Below are 19,421 nucleotides of genomic sequence, written 5' to 3' on the forward strand. Positions count from 1 at the left end.
CACAGGACGTGAACAGAAGCGACTCAGCTAGGAGGCTGGGCTTTGGGCAGGCTGCGACGGAGGTGGAACCTGAGGCTCCCTGAAGCCCAGTGACCTGCCCGCGTTGGATCACGCAGCTCCACGCGTGGACTGTGCAGTGTGTGAAACGGCTCGTGCTTTTGCCCTTGTCGCAATCGCTGCAGAGATGCCTGTACCGGCACGAGAAGCCTGGAGCAAGAATTCCGGGCATGGGGTCCCCTCCCTGGGAAAGTGCCAAGCCTCTCCCTCGCACGGACGGCGTGCTGGCTGTGCATGATCTGCGTGGCACCGCAGTGCTACAGTGTCGTAAGTTTCCCCTCCGGGCACTGACTGCTCCCCTTGTTTTTTCCTGCTGGCACTGAATTCCCTTTCCCAAAATAGGTCACTTCTGCTCTAGCTGGCCTGGTTTTAATAAGCATTTCACTAGCTGCTTTGTGCGTGTGACTATTTCAGTTGTTTTAATAGATTATTTAATTGATTTCTTAAAAGGGATCTAATTGAATTGCTTAGCAATGGAAGGCTGGAAACCAAGTGCAAAAGCAGGCAGAATACTGTCCCCTGGCTCGCCACCCCCCAGGGCCGCAGCCGGCATTAGTCAGGGATCTGGCTCCAGGTTCAAGGTGTAGCCTGCTGGCTTAGGAGAAAGCAGATGGTCGACGCCTCCGCCATCGTGTGTCTCGCAGGCGGACGTAGGAAGGGCTCATTTCCCGTATTTGAGAAGGAAAAGATGGCTCTCCTAAGCCTGCATTCATCTCCCAGCCTGGAGGAGCGTGCAGGCTTTGGAAAAGAGTCAAGCGAAAACCCCATTCTTCTGCATTATTTGGAAGAAAAATGACAGCACACGTCGACAACCCATCTCTTTTCATTTGCAGCTATTGAATTACCTGTTGGCTCATCTCATCTTTCTATTTAAAATGAGCAATAAAATATACCCTGGGCCATTACCTGCCCTGGGTAGTTTTGCAGACACCGTACCGGCTGAAGCCAAATGGGCCTGACTTTCCAAGACGTCAGACGTGCCGCGCAGCCTGGCTCCGGCAAGCCTGCACTCGCACTGTTCTCCTCCCAGGATGCCCTTGCCATCAGCAGAAAGCCTAACCCAAGCCCACGGAAGAGGCTTAGATCAGCGCCACCTCTCCCAAGAAGCCTTCCCTAATTTCCCCCAGTAGGAAGCCTTTTTCCTCCTCTCAACCTTAGACCATTTCCTCTATCTTATTTAAGTCACACTGACGGCACGCTGCCTTGCAAATCTTTGAACACGTGCTATTTTTTCCTTCTCACCTAATGACAGCTGATATTTATCGAGCACTTACTACATGCTAGGTGCTATTCCAAATACTTTACAAGTGCTGAATAATGCAACCCCCACAACAGTCCTAGGAGGTAGGTACTAGGATCATCATTTTACAAATGAGCACACTGAGGCCCAGGGAGGTTAGGTGGCTGGCCCCAGGCCATCAGCCAGCTGGTGGCAGAACCAGGTTTCTAACCTAGATGGTTTGATTTTAGGCCAAACCCCGAAGCTCCACTGCCTCCCTGAAGGGCTGTGCTTCCCCCCACGCAGGTCTGGGGTTGTGCACACGGAAGCTCAGGCCCGCCCATCACCGAGCAGTGACAGAGTCACTGAGTGTGGGGGCAGAGGACCTCGGTTCCAGTAATGCTTCTGCAGCTGAGGACTCTGATCCTACTGTCTGCAAGACAGAGTACGACCTGCGGTTCCCAGTTATTTGTTCCCCTCCCTGGGGACGTCCTGCCTATTACCAGGGGCCTGCAGTGCTTCCCTGTGGGACTGTGCTCCTCCTCCAACCTCCAATTAACATTTGGCTTGGACCTGTGAATTGGTTTGCCAACAGGACGTGAGCAGAAGTGACAGCGCTGCATCTGAGCAGAAACTGTCACAGCCATTACGAGATTCAGTCATCCTTCTTTTCCCTGAGCCACAAAGAGGGTATGTCCTAGGCAGGAGTTCTCCCTGGATCCCAGAAAGCAGAGAATCAATCAATCAAAGCCATAGACAGATAATCGTGGCTGACGTGCCACATGGACCAGAGAGAAATCTTTATTGTCATAAGTCACCAAGAACGGAGGTTATTACTGCGGTATAAACCAGCAAAAGTTGAGACACATTGTCTACACTGTGTTGAAGAACAGCAAAGGGTTTTGATCCGGAGAGGGCCACATGCCACTCTGGTAGAAGAGTGGAAAATGAGTCATGGGTCTTGGTTAGAATGAGACGCCAGGTGGATTAGACTGGGCAGACCAGAGTGAGCCTGCAGACTTGAGGGCACTCAGCTGAGTGACCGACTGTCCCCGTTTTCCCAGGACTGTCCCAGCGCTACCACTCAAAGTTCTAAGAAGCCACTCAGTACCAGGCACACCCCAAGCCCAGCACAGCGTCAGGGACATGATAGGCATCCAGCAAACACCCATGAAAAGAATGAATTCAGGCAGCCACTGCATTCGTCGGGGTGAACGACAGTGAAGGACGGAGCTGGGAGGTGGCAGTCACGACAGAGAGGAGGAGGGAGACATGAGAAGCAGCAGGTGAAAGTGGCTGGCACTGGAGGTTGACTGGATGAGTGACGTGATGGCAAGGGAAGAATCAAGTGACAGGGACATGGTGGAGCCCCCAGTTTCGACTGGAAGAAACAAGGTGGCCATGATGCAGCAAAAAAGACAGGCAAGCCAAGCCCCAGGCTGCAGGGAACATCCGAGTGCGTCTGTGCAGTGGCGTCTAGTTCACGTCTGCGTGGACCCCAATAATTTGCGTTCCTGACAAGTCCCCAGATGCTGCAGCTGCTGCCCGTCTGGGCACCACACTTGGAGGGTGATTATTACCAGAGGTAAACACCTCTGAAGCTCACGGGCGAGGTCAGGACTGAAGACACGCAGCTGGGTGTCACCAGGGTGTGACGGCAGCAAAAGACCAGAGAGAAACTGGCGTCTGCAGTGGCAACAGATCCCGGCAAGTGCTTGAAAGGGCCGGTGTTAGCCACGGCCCCAGGTTTTTGTGTGGTCACACGCATAGCCCTTCTCCTTTTATCTGGTCATTAAAAAGATTCTAAAGGTTGTTGCAAATGAACAAGAATAGACACTTTAATGTTTCGTTAGTGACGGGATAGTGGTTCTCCAAATCTAATGCTGTGAACAACACTCATTCAACATGCTATCACTGAATGTAAATAGGGTTATTTGTGAAATATAAGACTCTGCTTCTTCCTAATTAACCAATGCAGAGCACAAGTTCTTTAACCTCCAACTCAATTTTTCCTTGGTTAGTTAGCCATAACCACCTGACCATGCTTTTAAACCGGACAATCCCATTCCGATTTTAACATGCTCATTGAATGATTTGGGCATTTTCGATACTTCACTCTTCATACATCCAAAAATCTTCTACTCCTTGTAGACTCACCAATTTCTCTCATACCAATTTCTCTTTACACCCAGAAAAACATCAAGGCCACATCTGTACAGAATAAACTTCCTCTTCCCCTGAATGATGTTAAAGTTAATCCCGTAAATTCTAGGAAGCGTTGCCTGAGTCGTTAGAATTACAAATACTCTTCTTTTCTCACAATAAGTCACCATCCTTCCCAGGAGAGACAACAGCCAAGTGGGAAAAGAGAACAATAAAGATTGACGGTCTTGCCCCCTTTGCGAGGATTACCTTGAGCTCTAACACACCATTTTCACTAGAAATTTTGATGATGATGATGATGACAATGATGCCAGCAAGGTTGATGAATAGAAAGCAGGCAAACTTCTCCCAGCTTTATCCCAGACAATGGACTCACTTTCTTCTTCAATCCGTCCATCTCCACTCTTCTAGTGGCCCCAGAGGAAACAGGTAAAATGTCCCACCTCCCAGCTTCCAGCCCCTCCCAGCCACAGTGCAAGTCCTGAGTGCCCCCAAGTCCCAGCTCGTGACCTACCAGCCAGCAGTGAATTCCACGTGGGCATCAAAGAAGCCGGTGACCTGGCCGGTGGCCGCCTTCCAGCCCTCAATGCGAGCTCGGATCAGGCCCTCTCTCTTTTGATTTCGTACCACCTTCACCAGCCCGGGGTAGCGTTTGTGGACGTACTCCTCCAGGGGGGCCTTCAGCTCCTCTACAAATGACAAAATGCAAGAAGGTCCAAAAATATGTCATTTCAAATGTGCATCCAACCCACTGTGATGCCCACAGATCTCAGGGAGTTCAAAGAGCACACAAACACACACACACACACACACACACACAAATGCACGTTAGTAATTCTAGTAGAAAAGAAAACCCAATCAGTCTGGGGGTCAGAAGACATCTCTGCCACACTCACCCAGGACAGCTATGCTCTGACAGTGTACAATTTACACTGCCGGATGGAAACCAGGCCTGGCTTTTATATCCCAAGTGCTGGGAGCCAGCAGTTATCCTTTGAGATTTCTTTTCTTTATGGCCCTTCCTTCTAACTTGGCTGGGATTCCCATCCTCCTGCCACCTCCTGGGTCCTGTTTATCAACTTCCATACAGGCTTTTCCATCTGCACATAGACTAGTTCTTACAGTGTATGTCTTAGGATGCAAAAGAAGTCTTTGCTCAGTGGTAGAAATGCTACCTTGGTGCAGAACTAATGCTACCAGGGATTGAACTCCCTCCCTTCTGCAACAAGCAGGTGGGAAAGTACTTTATTTCTATGATCTAATTTAATCCTGACGGCAACCCTAGGAGGTTTCAAGATTAATTCCATTAAATTACTAGATTAGTTCCATTTTGCAAATTAAGACAATCAGAGAGAGGCTAACCTGTTCCAAGGCCACACACCTGCTAACGGAAGAGCCGAAACCCAACCCAACAGTGTCTAACTCCACAGACAGAAAGGCGGACACCTTTGCACACCTAAGAACCACTGGATGTGGGAGGATGGAGAAGGGCTGACACAGAGAGGATTCTTAGATCTGCGGACTCCAGGGGTCCCCCCCCACCCCCCCGGAGGCTCTCCTTCTCTAGGGCACTGGCATGTCCAGGGGCAGCCCAGGCGATTCTGGTGCAAGGTCCACAAATCATACCTTAAGCAACATTGCTCTTTCTGACTTCAATATGGAAAATACTTTTAAAAAAGCCTACTTTACCAGATATTGTGGGCATCCTTAATTCCTAGGCGCACACAGTAGCTTTTGCCAAATTAAAGCCACACATTTGTAGCATACGTAGTGGCTGACCTCTCTGCCTCGCGGCGGCTGTCCCGGGAAAGACGCAGCCGTCCGACCAAGGAAAACATACAGAGAATGGTGGGTTTGGTTCGATGGGGGTAAGAGAGGCCTCAGGGTACAGAGACATGAAATAGCTACTGTCGACCAAAAGGCGTGAATGATGGGGACTGGGAGTGTCATGGGCTGAACTGTGTCCCCTCCACATTGGTGTGTTGAAGCCCGAACCCCCAGGACCCCAGAATGTGACTGTACTTGGAGACAGGACCTTTAAACAGATGACTGGGTTGAAAGGAGGCTGTTAAGGTGAGCTCTAGCCCAATCTGACCGGTGCCCTTACAAGAAGGGGAGACCTGGACACACAAAGAGACCTCGGGGTGTGCACGCACAGAGGGACGGCCGCATGGACAGGCCGTATGAAAAGGACGGCCATCTGCAAGCTAAGGAGAGAGGCCTCAGAGGAAAGCAACCCTGCCACGCCTTGCTCTTCAAATTCCAGCCTCCAGAACTGTGAGAAAATAAAATCCCGTTGTTTGAGGCACTCGGTGTGTGGCCTTTGGCTACGGCAGCCTGAGCAGACTAATTCAGGGAGGTCGGTGGCTACGATGCATCATCCCCAAGGTGAAAAAAATGGAAGCTGGGGTGGGAGGGAACAGACCCTCTGGTGTCCACGAGGTGCGGCATGTGGTTAGGGTGAGACTGGAGCCATCTGCCTTGGGTTCAGATTCCTGTGGCACCATTTATTACCCAAGTGACCCTGGGCAAGTTAGCCATTCAATTTGTGCCTCAGTTGCCTCATCTACAGAAGGGTGATGATAATAATAGTATTGGCTCCCTAGGGTCATTGTTAGGATTAAATGAGTTAATATATAGACAACATCTAGAATTATCCATGGCACAGTGTAAATGGTCAACACTGAGTAGCTGGGATTAGGAATTATTTGATCGTCTCTCTTCCCCTCCATGTAGGTTTGAGGGACCTTAACAGAAACCTGAGAGCAGCCCAGGGAGCCTGAAGAAGCCATGGCCAAGGTGGTAAAAACAGCCTATAAGCCTGAGCTGTGGTGCTCAAACTTGCAAACCAATGCTCCGGTGTGGGGAACCACACTTTGAGAACCACTGAGCTCAAAATGCATAGGGTTGACTTAGCAGACACTGGGCACATAGTACACCCTCGATAAAAGTGATCATGGCTGGTGTCTTGCCCATGTGGGTGTCATCTTTACCATTGTCCCAGAACTGGTCAGGGGCACTGATGGAGAAGCTGGGACCCTCTGCTTTCTCACACATCATGAGATAAAGGGTAACCAACGGTGGGGCCTACCTAGAGTGGCCCACAGAGATTTCGGCTTCTAGAAACCACCTATGGACTTAACGTTGGTTGGGTTTTCCTTTCAGTTAAGTAGGCTTCTTGGAGCAAGAATGCCAGCAAGAAGGTCGGGCAGGCCACGCCTGCTTCGTGTATTCCCCATGAGTGTCGGGTGGGTAGGCAGGGAACAGAGGGACGCACCAGAGAAGGCAGCGGACCACAAGGTGGGCAAAGCCCCCAAGGAATACGACCAAGGGAATCCCGCCCACTTACCAGGCTGGCCCGTGCTGCAGGCATCTCTGTCCTTTCAAGGAGAACGTTCTGAACGCCGTGCGCCATGCCAGGGGACCTGCAGGCACTGTCAGCGTTTGGTGCCAGGCAGCCTGGGACCTAGTCATGGCCCTGCGCAGGAACCGATGTCAGCTCCTGGCTACCTCGGTCACCGTGTCTAAGTATCAAGTGATTTCCTCATTTGGTAAGCGGCTGTGAGACCACAGGGGGTGACGCGGGTAGGGGTCTATGAGGTTGGAAAAAAAAGTGTAGTTCACCCTGCTAAGCTCCTCACGTCTCAAGGCGACTGGGATACGGACAGTAAAGGGCTTGGAGACGCACAGACGGATACGAGGATAAAGCCTAAGCGTTGGGCACCAGCTTCCTGGCAGTTGAGAGTAAATGAGAAGCTCTATATGAAGCCCTCCATACGCATTCAGTAAATGTTCAATCTAATAATAACTGGTTTATCACCATTATTAATACGGGTCAATTTTATAACCTCCTGTGAACAACAGCTTGTCTTTGTAACTTTACATCACTGTAAAGTCTGAGGCCACTGCCTGGGGGGTGGCCCCGTTCTCACTATCACGAGGTTCGGGAACACATCATTCCAAACACAACTGAAGCCACAGGCGATGGGCTTTGACGGGAGCATTGAGGGCACTGCCGCCATCCGACCAGCAGGGTTTCAGAGCAAATGACACTGACAGGCTTCTGTTCCCAGTCCCTCAACTGTCTTCGAGTCCAGGCAAGGGCGTTGGCCTAATGTTCTCAGCATTCAGAATGTTCTCCCCAAACCGATGGAGACCCCTGTCATCGCAGACCAACTGCAAGTATCGGGTTGTGCCCCCACCTGGACACAGAGACGATCCGGACACAAGTGCTCCCTCAAGATGCTACAGTCTGGTTTAGGGGAAGTGCTCAAAAATCGAAAGATTCAGTATTAGGAGGTAACTGGAGCTCACGCCACAGAGGAAAGTGCCGTGAGGAGTCGCCGAGGGAGATGCCATTTTGCTGGGAGTGTTGATGGAGCAGGTTCCCTGTTAAGCAGAAGGTTTGGGTGTGCACTCTCACTATTCCAGAATACGCGGCACAAAGAAAAAACATAAGCACAGAATGGGATCTATTTATGTGGCAGAATCATGCTTGTCAAAGTTTCAGTCTTTGGGAAGATGAGAAGAGCAAGTGGATGAGTTTCTCTGGGGACGGGTCGAGGTGGCAGCAGTCATTCAAGGGTAGACAGCTGAACCCAGGCGGTGGTCCAGAGGTAAGAAGACAGGGCAGAGGTGTCAGGGACAGGGTGAGAGAGATGACAGTTCCAGGAGATGGGGTGAATTTATCATGTAAAGAGTTTGGCAGAGTTTTCAAAAGGAGGGTATGCACATTGATTTTATAAACATGTACAGAGAACCTACGTGGGAGAGGAGGACACAATCCTGTCCTCAAAAAGATACTCAACCTCCAGTGTCACATGCATTGGAGGAAGGAGAGCTGAGAAAGGCCCATTGATCTAGACAACAGGAGGCTGCTGACGGGACCGGTGAGAAAAGGAATTCCTTTCTGATGCAGCTGGGCCCTGCCAGGACAAGGTTGGCGGAGAGAGAACTGGACAGCTCAGGAGAGCTTTCCAGGAAGGCTGGTCCTGGTGGAACGCATCTGTGGGCACTGGGGCATTGGCATTTGGAAAAGGAGAGAAGCCAGGCTGGGTTGGGGGTAGGGTGCAAAAGCCCAAATTCCCCTTAAAGTAAGTGGGAGCCCACAAGTTAGCCAAGTAAAACAGGCCCCCGGGGCCCCCGTAGAAGCAAACAAAACCCCAACCTGACAGTGGTTGGAAATGTCACACCCTCCCCTGAGATCATCCATCATCCTTAACAGACGAAACCACTCGTGGACATTATCAGAACAGGAAGAAAAACATTTTACATTTTTTTCTCATCAACAAACTCAGAGAGGGAAACAAAAACTCATTTCTGCAAAAATAATGTTTACCTTCCAGTGTTATAAAATCCAATACTAAATTGGCTTAGCGCCATCTGGGAATCCTTGTGTTTCTTAAGACTTTGATAAACAACATTCGGGGGAGTCAAGGGGGAGAGGCAGACACTACCGGATCGGGCGTGACTGGCGGGGGAGAGGCGCAGATCTGCGCCATAGCTGATCCTTGACAGCAAGACAAACACCTGCTATCCCGGCTCAAGGAGCGTAAATCAGAAAAAAGAAAGTTACAGACAGTGAGAACTAAAGCAAAAAATGTCATTCCAGAATTCTGTCTCCATCTTACACTTTCGGAGATAACACAGAATGAATCATCAGTACCTCCCCTGTCCCTGAGCCCTGCTGGGGAGCAAGTGTTGACCTAGTAAAGCCATCTCCACCTGCTTCCAGAACCTCAGCGCCACCCATATGTGGGCTCGGGAAGTGGCCGCACCGCCCAGGGCTGGGCCAAGTCTGTGCCTGTGCAATGCTGGGCGACTTGACCTCACACAATTATTACATCCTGATGGTGAGACTTACTGAATATTCCAGTTCTCCCTCAAGGTGTGGAGACTCAGGAGAATCAGTCTAAGCTCAGATGAGTGTTGTGTTTCCCAAACTTTAACCTATGTCAGGTTCAACCATAAGTCTGAGGTGTGGCCCAAGAGCTCGTACCCAGGCTGCTGCAGTGGCTGTCCTGCCACACACGCTTTGGGCAGCTCTGGTCTAGCAATGGCTCCAGACCCAACCCCATCTGGGTTGAAGAGCCGTGAGTGTGGAACAGGGTTCGTCCTAAATGAGTAGACGTTCCAGAATCCCAGCGTTGCCCCCATGTCTCCTTCTTCCTCCTCGTCCAACCTTGTCTAAGACATTGAGCCCCTTGGAGGTGACCTCAGCCTACACAGTATGGGTTTGCTGTGCCATTTCCAAAACTGGGACCCTGGGGGCCAGCCACCCCTGTGTGGAGCAATCTCACAGGTCAGTCCCTGGGCCGGGACCTGCTCTCACTGCCCACTCCTGCTACCACTGCTGTTACTAACACAACTACACTCTACCAGTGCTCCTCCTGCCGCCACCAGCCCCCTCACCGCCACTGCCACCCTCGTCACCCACACTCCTCCCCGCCAGCAGCTGCGGAGTCTGAGCACGCTGCTCTCTGCGAATGCATGGGTTGTGACAGCTGGGGACGAGAAAAGAGCACATATGGCACATTCCAATTAAAAAACAAAATAAAGCAAAATGCCTCCAAGCCAGTCATCCTCAGAGTGGGACCACCTGAGAGCTGTGAAAATGCAGGTTCCAAGGCCCCCCCTGCACCCCTTGGCCAGGAGGCCTTGCTGGGGCTGACCAGCACCTCACATGAGCCTCACACGAACCCCAAATGTCTCAAAAGCACTGATTCATTTCTTTTTCATTGTTTTCACTGTGGTACACACACACATAGCATTTACCATTTTGACCATTTTAAAATATACAACTCAGTAGCATTAAGGACACTCACAACCAACACCATTCTCTAGTTCCGGAACTTTTTCATCACCCCAAACATGAACCCTGTCCCTGTTAAGCAGTCACTCCCCACTCTCCCCATCCCCCATCCCCCAGCGACCACCCATGTGCTTTCTGTCCCTGTGAATTTGCCCATTCTGGATATTTTGTAATAATGGTGTCACACAACACGTGGCCTTGTCTGCCCATAAGCCTTGGTTACTCTAGACAGTGAGAAGGGAGTTTGGAGAAGAGGCTTTGTGTGTGTGTGAATTTAAACCCCTCGGCCTTGCTAAAGGTCTGACTCTATGTTCTGTGGCCAGTTGGCCCTTCTAATCCCCATGTTGGCACCTGGCCGACTGGAAGGCTGTTCCCAAAGCATATTCTTGTCGCTGTCCTGCCCCCAGCCCTGGCTTCCTGCAGGGGCACTTCCTCCCAGGGCAGATCCTGCCTGGCCTGTCCTTTATACCCTCACGGGTCACCAAGTCCAAGTCCACCCCTGGAAGCGCCTGGTGAGACACTCAAGTTAGACCCTTTGTCCCAGTGGGACCAGGGCTCCTGAGCTCCCCCAGCCTGGGCGAGGGGCGTGCGGGCCTCGCTGAGGGAAGAGCCAGCCAGTGCCAGCCTTTGTCTCCAGCCCTGGGGGCACGTCCAGCTCACCGTGTGCAGGGCTCGCGACAGTCAGTGCAGGGAAACATGGTCTTCTACACAGAGTTTTAGCACAGACATGAGTCAGGACACTTGACATTTCTGCAGTGTCTTTTTTTCCTGAGATATTTCAGTATTTTATATGTGTGTGAGAATCAGCTGTGATGCTCTAGAAAGGACACACACACACACAAACACACACCTGGATTTCCAGGTGTGCCTGAGAATATCTTTGTGCCTGCAGTAACCACCCAACTAAATGTATAAACATGGCCATACAAAGATCAGTAATATTTTTTTAAAATACTATCTTTAAAAATGAAAAAAAATGGGGGAGGGAGGGAGACACCTTGTTGCATATCCTGGTCATGTGACACCTGGTTTCTGATCTGTCACATGGAGATAGTAAGTCCCAGAAATGAATCTGGGTTTTGTGGGGCTTGAAGTTTATACAATTTGGGGAATATTCTTTGAGAAAAGGAAAAAAAAAATCTTTTGTAAATGCTACACGAATACATGCACATGTGAACACATAGCTGGGCCCCTCAGATGGCCTGGAGGGAGCCCACCCACGTGAGGGGGTCCCAGTGTCAGCGGTGACAGCTCTGTGCTGAGAACACCCCTGGGGAGGCTGATGTCACCAAGGCAAAGTTCTTTTTCTGAGAAATCATTATTTTTCAAACATTTCAAATACTATGCTTGTCTGTGTCTAGAATGAAATATTTATATCCCCAAATTGCTAACCAAGCTGACTAAAAATGTCAGCTAATCAGGAAATGCTCCAGAACGCTAGTCAACCAGATGAGACGCCTTTTCATAACTGAACCAGTGAACGGGCTGTCTGCACACTTTTCACATCCCACAGTTTTTGTTTTAACACTTACCGAGTCCTTAGTGTCGCATACTGTGGCAACCACTTGACGTGGATCAGCTCTTTCTAGCCTCTCTATGACTCTGTGAGGAAAGAGTATTATTATTCCCATTTTATGGATGAGAAAACTGAGGCACAGAGAGGGTGCTGTGTTCTGAATGTTTGTGTCCCCTCAAAGTTCCCGTGCTAAACCCGAATCCCCCAGTGCAGTGGTACTAAGAGGTGGGGCCTTTGGGAGGTGATCGGGTCCCGAGGGCTCCTCCCTGACGGACGGGATCAGCGCCCTTGTAAAAGAGACCCCAGGGAGCTTGTCTGCCCCTTCCGCCACGTGAGGGCACACAGGGGGGCCGTCCGTGAGGGCTGGGCCCTCCCCAGGCACTGAACCTGCTGGCACCTTGACCTTGGACTTCCCAGCCTCCAGCACTGTGAGCAATAAATTTGTATTGATTAGAATCACTCTGTCTAAAATATTTATCTGTTTAAATTATGTTTGTTTTTCATTTTTGTGGCTACATAGTAGTTGTCGAAGGTATTTCTTACAGCAGCCCAAATGGACTAAGACAGAGGGTCCGTGACTTTCCCGAGGTCCCACCGTTTGCAAGCGCTGTGCCTCCGTGCAGCGTCACCTGCCCTGACTCCTGCAAACGTGATGCTGTGAATCCGAAGTCGTCTGCCCGGTCGTGTGAAACTGCCGAGGCTTGGCCCGGGCTCGTCGTGAGAACTGGCTCCCCCAGCAGCCCAGAAGCACCTGCACTTTTGCCTAGAAACTGATGGCCAGAGTGTGCACGGCCTTATTCCACTGCACGGGGTTGCGTGAGGACCACACGTGAGTACAAAGCCCCCAGTGTGGTCATCCCATTTTATTCTGAACCTGCCACCATCAGCACCAGTTTTCGATGGGGACAGTGAGGGGTTAGGGCTGTAGCCTCGAGTGGGAGGTTGGCCAGATGGCACAGTGGGAGCAGCAGGCTCTGGACTTGAGGTAGGTGTCAACTTTCTTAGGCCACCTCCTGCCGACAGTAGTCAACGCTCTGCAGAGAAGAGGCCAACGGGCTGACCGAGACAGCACAAAAGGGGTGGGCATCCAGGGAAACTTCCGGGCTTCAGGCTCCTCTGTGCAGTAACAACAAACCGAACAAGCCGCAGGGATGCAAGAGCCACGTGCCTGGTGACACATCCTGCCGCTGTGGCACAGGCCTGTCCATCTCTGAAACCCTGGGCCTGAAGAACATCCATGGAGAGGAAGCAAGCACGTAAAACACAGGAGGAAATGACGCGGGCGGTGGCTGTGCTGCGTGTTTTATTCTCCGAGCATCTCTCAGCTTGGCAGACGTGAATAATGCACTTGCTGACTGGGAGGAGGAGGGCTGGAGCGAGAAAGAGGCGAGGGCGAGGAACTTCAGGGAGAACGGGGGAGATTAAAAAGGGAGGCCTTTGCTGTATATGAAAGCATTTTAAGGGCGAGTCCACAGCGGGATCAAAGCAAGGACAAAAGAAAGCAAAAGACGAAAAGAAGAAAGCAAAGAAATGTGAGATGCAAAATACCGAAGTGTTAAACTAAATATATCACACTGAGTTGTGCATTCATGAGGGGCACTTTGAAAAGGAAAGCCGGCTCTGCCTCCAATTCCTCTGTTGAAAAATGCCTCCCCACCGCTTCTTCCATTTAAATTTCACCTTCTGAACAATAATATTAGTAGCCCAAACCAACAGGGCAACATCATAATTCCTATAGGCTGGGCCTCCAAGTTGTTTCCCCAAATTAAAAGAGCATTCCCCTGTCTTACCCCATCAAAGGCAGTTGAAAGCCTGGTATTTGCGGCTGATTCTAATAATAACACGTGAATTTAAGGGCTCAAATCTGTCTACAGGCTGGAGCGTGTTTTTCATTCATTATGTTTCTTATTCATGGCAATATTGATTCTGAATGCTCTGAAGCTGGCAGATCTCTTCCTTGAAATAGCAAAAGTCACAGTCATTAAGGAGAGAGCGCAAAAGAGAACACAAGAAATGTGAAGCCCTGGAGAGAACAGGGTCACTCGTTGGTGGTGCTTGGTCACTGCTTCCTGGAGTTTTCTTTAAACGCAGTTGGCAGCCAGGAATGGAACAACTGAAGCCGGCATCCAGGTAGCTCACCCTTCTCTAGAATGTGGGGGGCCTCTGTATTCAGAGCCCTGAACTCTCCAGGGTCAAGGTGGCACAGACCCTGTGCACAAAGTGTGCATGCATGCTTACAGGAAGTGTCCGTGTTAAGTTGCTAATGTAGCATAAGAGCGTTCTGTAAATAGCAGCTTTTATTAGCATCCAAAAGCCCTGCAGAACCTAACATGTCTCTTCTAGTCAGGGGACACAGACACCGGCCGATCAGATAGACGTGGACTGGGAAGGCACCACAGAACATTCTGGCTGAACAGCAGCTCTGCTAACACCAAACCACCTGACGCTGCCACACTTCGCCATCAGCTGGGCTAAAGACCAGATGCACCAAACTCAATTTCCCGGTTGTGACGCTGCACTGGAGTTCTGCGAGATGTTACCATTGGGGGAAACCGAGCGAAGGCCACACAGAACTTCCTGCACACTTTTGCAGCTTCCTGTGAACCTAGAATGATTTCAAACTAAAAATGTTTTGTTGTTGTTGTTGTTGTCGTTCTTGATGTTTTTTAAAGCCAGTCAGCAGCTGAGGCTTGACTGCAGGTGGGGTTCTCACGCTATCTCTTGTGTAAAGAGACACGCTCTCCTTCTCATCCCTTTCTCCCCAAGGCCTAAAAACACACAAAGAGAAACGTACACACACAACTTGGTTTTGATTACAGACCCCCAGAGCAAGAGCTGTCACACTGCAGTGATCTGGTTGGGGGCAAAAACAAGCATTACTCCTGATTAGGAAGGCTCTTTGCAGGCGGGGGAGAGGGCAGGTGATGTTCGCATAAAGACAGCCCGGCCAAGCACGGAGCTGTGTGATAACACGGTGTCTGTCGGCTATTTCACTCCGGGCCTCAGCGGCACACGGAGAATGTTATCTCCGCCAAACACAAGACTTCTCCTATCTCTGCAATTATAAACCAAGAAGAAAAGCAAACAATGCCAGTGTGACGACGCCTCCAAAATCCCTTTTGGAAACCCAGAGGGTATAACCTTCCACTCCAGAAGTTTTCTGACACGAACCAGCCTGCTTTCAACCTTGGAACACAACCAGTCAAGAGAAGATGCTGATCAGATGTGCTTGTTCTACAGGGAAATATTAGTGACAAAGTATACAACTGTCTAGATTACCAGGAAACTCAAATGATGGTTGTTGGAGATAGGCAGTTTCTGATATCCAAACTGAAATAAGTATAGTGTTGAACACCAAATACAAAAACTTCCAGAATGACGCCAAAGGAAGTATGGAAAAAAAAAAATCTCTGCACATGTGCAGCCGAAATTAACTTATTCAACAATTACTATACGTTCGTCACACGCTGGGCCCGGGGAATGCAACATGAAGAAGCTATTATTTTTGCCATCCGGTGTCTTTCAGTTGAGAGATGGCAAATAAACAGACGGGACACGGCACAGCGAGTGCTGTGCCAAACTACAGGTGCCGGGGAGCAGCGGCAAGGAGCCCCAGCCTGGCCACATCTGAGAGCTCCCTGGTGCGGAGGACACGTACGTTGAATATTGATGAATGAACTGGAGCTCGCAGATCAAACAGTGCCATGGGTATACTCAACAGAACCGCATTTATCATATCGTCCGGACTTGTACTCTGTGCTTTACAAGTATTACCTCGAAACCTCTCGATGGAAGCCACTATCACCCCAATTTACGAAAGGTCAGAAGAGTGAAGTGCCTTGGCCAGGACCACAGAGCCAGAGTCTACGCCAGGGGTTGATTCCAGCCTCTCCTCCCCATGCTATTCCTTTAGAACAAAGGCGATAACGAGGAAAGTTAAAAAACAGTTCAGAAGTACCGGTCAGACTTACAAAAGAGTATTAGTGGAAACGAAAGAGCTTCTCATGTCATTTTAAGGAAAACTTGATGGCTGGAGTTATACCTCACCTAAGCTTTGAAGGCACAGTACATTTCCATAGGGAGTTAGAACATGACATATCCAAAAAGTGAACTTGACCCGTTGCCAAACCTGCTGTCCCTATCAAATCCCTTTCTTAATGAGAAGCACCAATAATCATCTTGTGATTAGGCCTGAGCAAGGGCCTTGGGAGGCCTCTTCGAATCTGCCTCGTCTTCCCAACCAATCAGTTGTCATGAGATTCGGCCTCAGTGTTTCCAAATCTAAAATATTTTAGCAGATTAAAAACAGCAACTTTCAAATCAGTGGTTAAAGGATTGAGTATTAAATAAATTGAGATAACCGTACTTTGAGACAGGGTCTCTGTGTTAAAACTCTCACATTTTATATAAAAATATTTCACCCATCTGGGATTTATTTTGAAAAGAAATATCTGCCAAGGAAAATAAATGCAAAACTTTGTACAGGCTAAGAATAATGAATAACTTTCTTAGGACATTATCAAAAAGAAAAGACTAACTGATTTAACTATATAAAAATGTAAAATTTATGTTTGTCAAAAAACACTATGAACAAATTAAAGTGAAAAACATGATTTGAGAGAAATACCTGCAAAAATATAAAAGGAGCTGATTTGATACGTAAAAAGTTCTTATAAATTGATAAAACAGATAATTACTCCAATAGAAAATGGAATAAGGAATCATCAATAGGCAAATCTCTAAAAAGGAGATATAGTTAAGCATATGAAAAGTGTTCATCACCAGTATTCAAAAAATGCAGATTTTAAAATGATGCCGTATTTCCCTCATCAGAACAGCAAGGATGGCAAAGATTAGTAAGATTCAGTGCTGTTGAGGATACAGAGAAAAGGCACTTTCATGGGACAGTACCATATACCTGGAGGACAGTTCATCATCAATTTATATTAAATGTTCTTTTTTTCTTTCTTTCTTGAGACAGGGTCTCGCTTTGTTGCCCAGGCTGGCGTGCAGCGGCATAATCATAGCTCACTGAAGCCTTGAATTCCTGGGCTCCAGTGATCCTCCCATCTCAGCCTCCCAAGTGGTTATGATCATAAGCAGATGCCACCATGCCTGGCTAATTTTTTAAAATTTTATTTTCTTTAGAAACGAGGTCTCGAACTCCTAGCCTCAGTGGTCCTCCACCTTTGGCCTCCCACAGTGCTGAGACTACAGGCACGAGTCACTGTGCCCAGACTCTTAAGTATTCTTAAAGATGAAAATGAAACTTTCAGGAGAGGATGATGAATTTAACTCACGAATCTGATATCACTACTCAAAAATCACTAAAAGCTGTGGTAAAAGGATTTGAAAATAAACAAACAAACAAAAAACCCCATAACCTTCCAAAGTCAGAGAAACCACAAGAAAAGCCATCAAAGCCACAAAATTGGGCAAGCTGGCAGCAGACCCATAGGGCTAACCACACGGCAGAGGTCTGACCATTGCCCCCAAGCTAGCAATGCAAAAAACCGAGAAACTCAACATAGACCAGAGAGCCCTCAAGCAGCAATGGAATTCGCGGCCGCACCTCTTGAACTGAGGTGAAAATGGAGACACTAAATTAAGGAAGATTAGCATGAAAAGAAACTGATCACTGAATTCCCTCTCCCACCTTGTGCCCCAGCCCACACAGATCACTCTAGTGTCAAGACCGGTATGTCCAATCCAAGTAATCAATGTCCAGTTTTTTTAAAAAATGTGATAAAATGGACATAATATGATATGTTCCATTTTGAGCACACAGTTCAGCGGCATTAAATGCAGTCATATTATTGTGTAGCCGTCACCATCATTTGCCTCCAGAACTTCTTTGTTCTCTTCTCACACTGGAACTCCACACCCAGTAAGCAATAACTCCTCTCTTTCCCTCCTCCAGCCCCAGCTGTCTAATCACTGTTTAAGAGGCTCGCCAGACATCTGAGGAGGCCTCCAACATGGAAGACAGAAACCAAACCAAACACCAAAGAGAAAAATGCAGACCATGCAGGGGGAAAAACTTAAAAGCAAACCGAAAAATATTATTAACACCCTCCAGGGGTAAGAAAACATATTGCTTCCAATAAAAATGACAATATGTCATAAAAACGAACTTTCAGAGAATAAAAATGATCACTTGGAAATAAAACTATGATGGTAGAAATACAAAAAAAATGAACAGAAGGGAAAAATGATAAAACTGAAGTAAGAACAGAGAAAGCAGAGTGAAAAGATCAGATAGGATAGCAGAGAAAAAATAAAAAAAAAATAGAGCTTTACTTTAGGAAGTCCAACACTAGAATAATAAGATGCTGAAAGAGAGAACAGAGAAAAATGAGGAGGAATTATCAATTAAAGTTCCAATAAATTTTCCAAAAACTGATAGATAAGAGATTCCAGATTGAAGCCACTAAATGTCCAGCCTAATGGATGAAAACTGATCCATATTCAGGCTTATCATCATAAAAGATTCAAACTGTGGTGACAAAACGAAGACTCCACAAACTTCCAGAAAGGAAAAGAAAAAAAAAAAAAAGCATGCAAAAGATCAGGAACTAGAATGCTTTTGGTTCTTCTAAAAAACAAAGAAAGACAGAAGATAATAGAGCAAAACCACCAAAATTCTGAAAAGTGACATCTAGCTCACCCAGGCCACCATGCCCATAGATTGGGAGAAAGCCATCTTTAGACAGAGATGATCTCAAAGGATTTTCTCTTCCTCGCAGTCTTTCCTAAGAAGCTTCTAGTTGTTGTGTTTCCCCAAAATAAGCTCATAAACCCAGAAAGAGAAAGGTGTGGGATACCACATGGAAGAGGGGGCCGAGAAGCCCCTGGAGGGTGGCGAAGGGACATCCTAGATGGCAGCAACGCCCAGACACAGAGTCCAGCTCCCGTGGCAGGGCAGTGTCCCTAGGGGCAGACACACTTGATTTCTGATGTGAGCTGAGGTCAGATGGAGAAGAGTCTGGTCCTCATTCTTATCTCTGATTGGTTGTTCTGTCCCCAGGCTTTCTCTCCATGCCCACGGCCTGGATCAGCTGAGAACATTCATTTTACCTCTCAGACGTGTTCTGCTCTGACCTGCTCCTGAGGGCAGGCAGGAGGCCTTGACAGGGTCAGAAGCAGAAAATACAGAGCAGCCTATTCCATCTGTCCAGCTTTTTGACTTAAATTCAGTACCTGGTCCACACAATAGCCCTGCCAGGTGCTCCCACTGTGGTAAGCCTAAGTTTCCTGAGCTCACGCATGACTTAGCCGTCTCCTCCAGAAAAGGATTCTGTAAACCTCTAGGAAGGCACATGGGTCAGTGTTCTCCTTCTTGACATGGCAGGACAACAGGTGCTTATTAATAAGAGCATTTTTAAAAAATAAATAAAGGAGACAGAAAAATTAAGCAACAAAAAAGAAACAAAAGGCATTCGGATTGGAAAGTAAGTAGTAAAATTACCACTACTTGAAGATGACATGATCTTATATAGAGAAAACTCTAAAAAATCCATGAAAAAAACCTAACAGAGGTGATAAAAAGTTCAGTTCAACAAAGTTAAAGGATACAAGATCAATATACAATGAACAGTCCAAAAATGAAATTAAGAAAAAACATTCCATTTACAATATCATAAAAAAGAATAAAA

General features: G+C 48.1%; 1 protein-coding gene across 1 annotated transcript in view; it reads right to left on the bottom strand.

Annotated features, from left to right (window-relative positions):
• GALNT17 (polypeptide N-acetylgalactosaminyltransferase 17) overlaps nt 1–19,421 on the bottom strand; it is a 381,238-nt gene that overhangs the window by 177,588 nt on the left and 184,229 nt on the right. The window contains exon 4 of the mRNA XM_069486333.1: nt 3,954–4,128. Within this exon, the coding sequence (XP_069342434.1) occupies nt 3,954–4,128 (175 nt within the window). The remainder of the gene's footprint in view (nt 1–3,953; nt 4,129–19,421) is intronic.

This window comes from Eulemur rufifrons, chromosome 14, assembly GCF_041146395.1.
Source record: "Eulemur rufifrons isolate Redbay chromosome 14, OSU_ERuf_1, whole genome shotgun sequence".
NCBI lineage: Eukaryota > Metazoa > Chordata > Mammalia > Primates > Lemuridae > Eulemur > Eulemur rufifrons.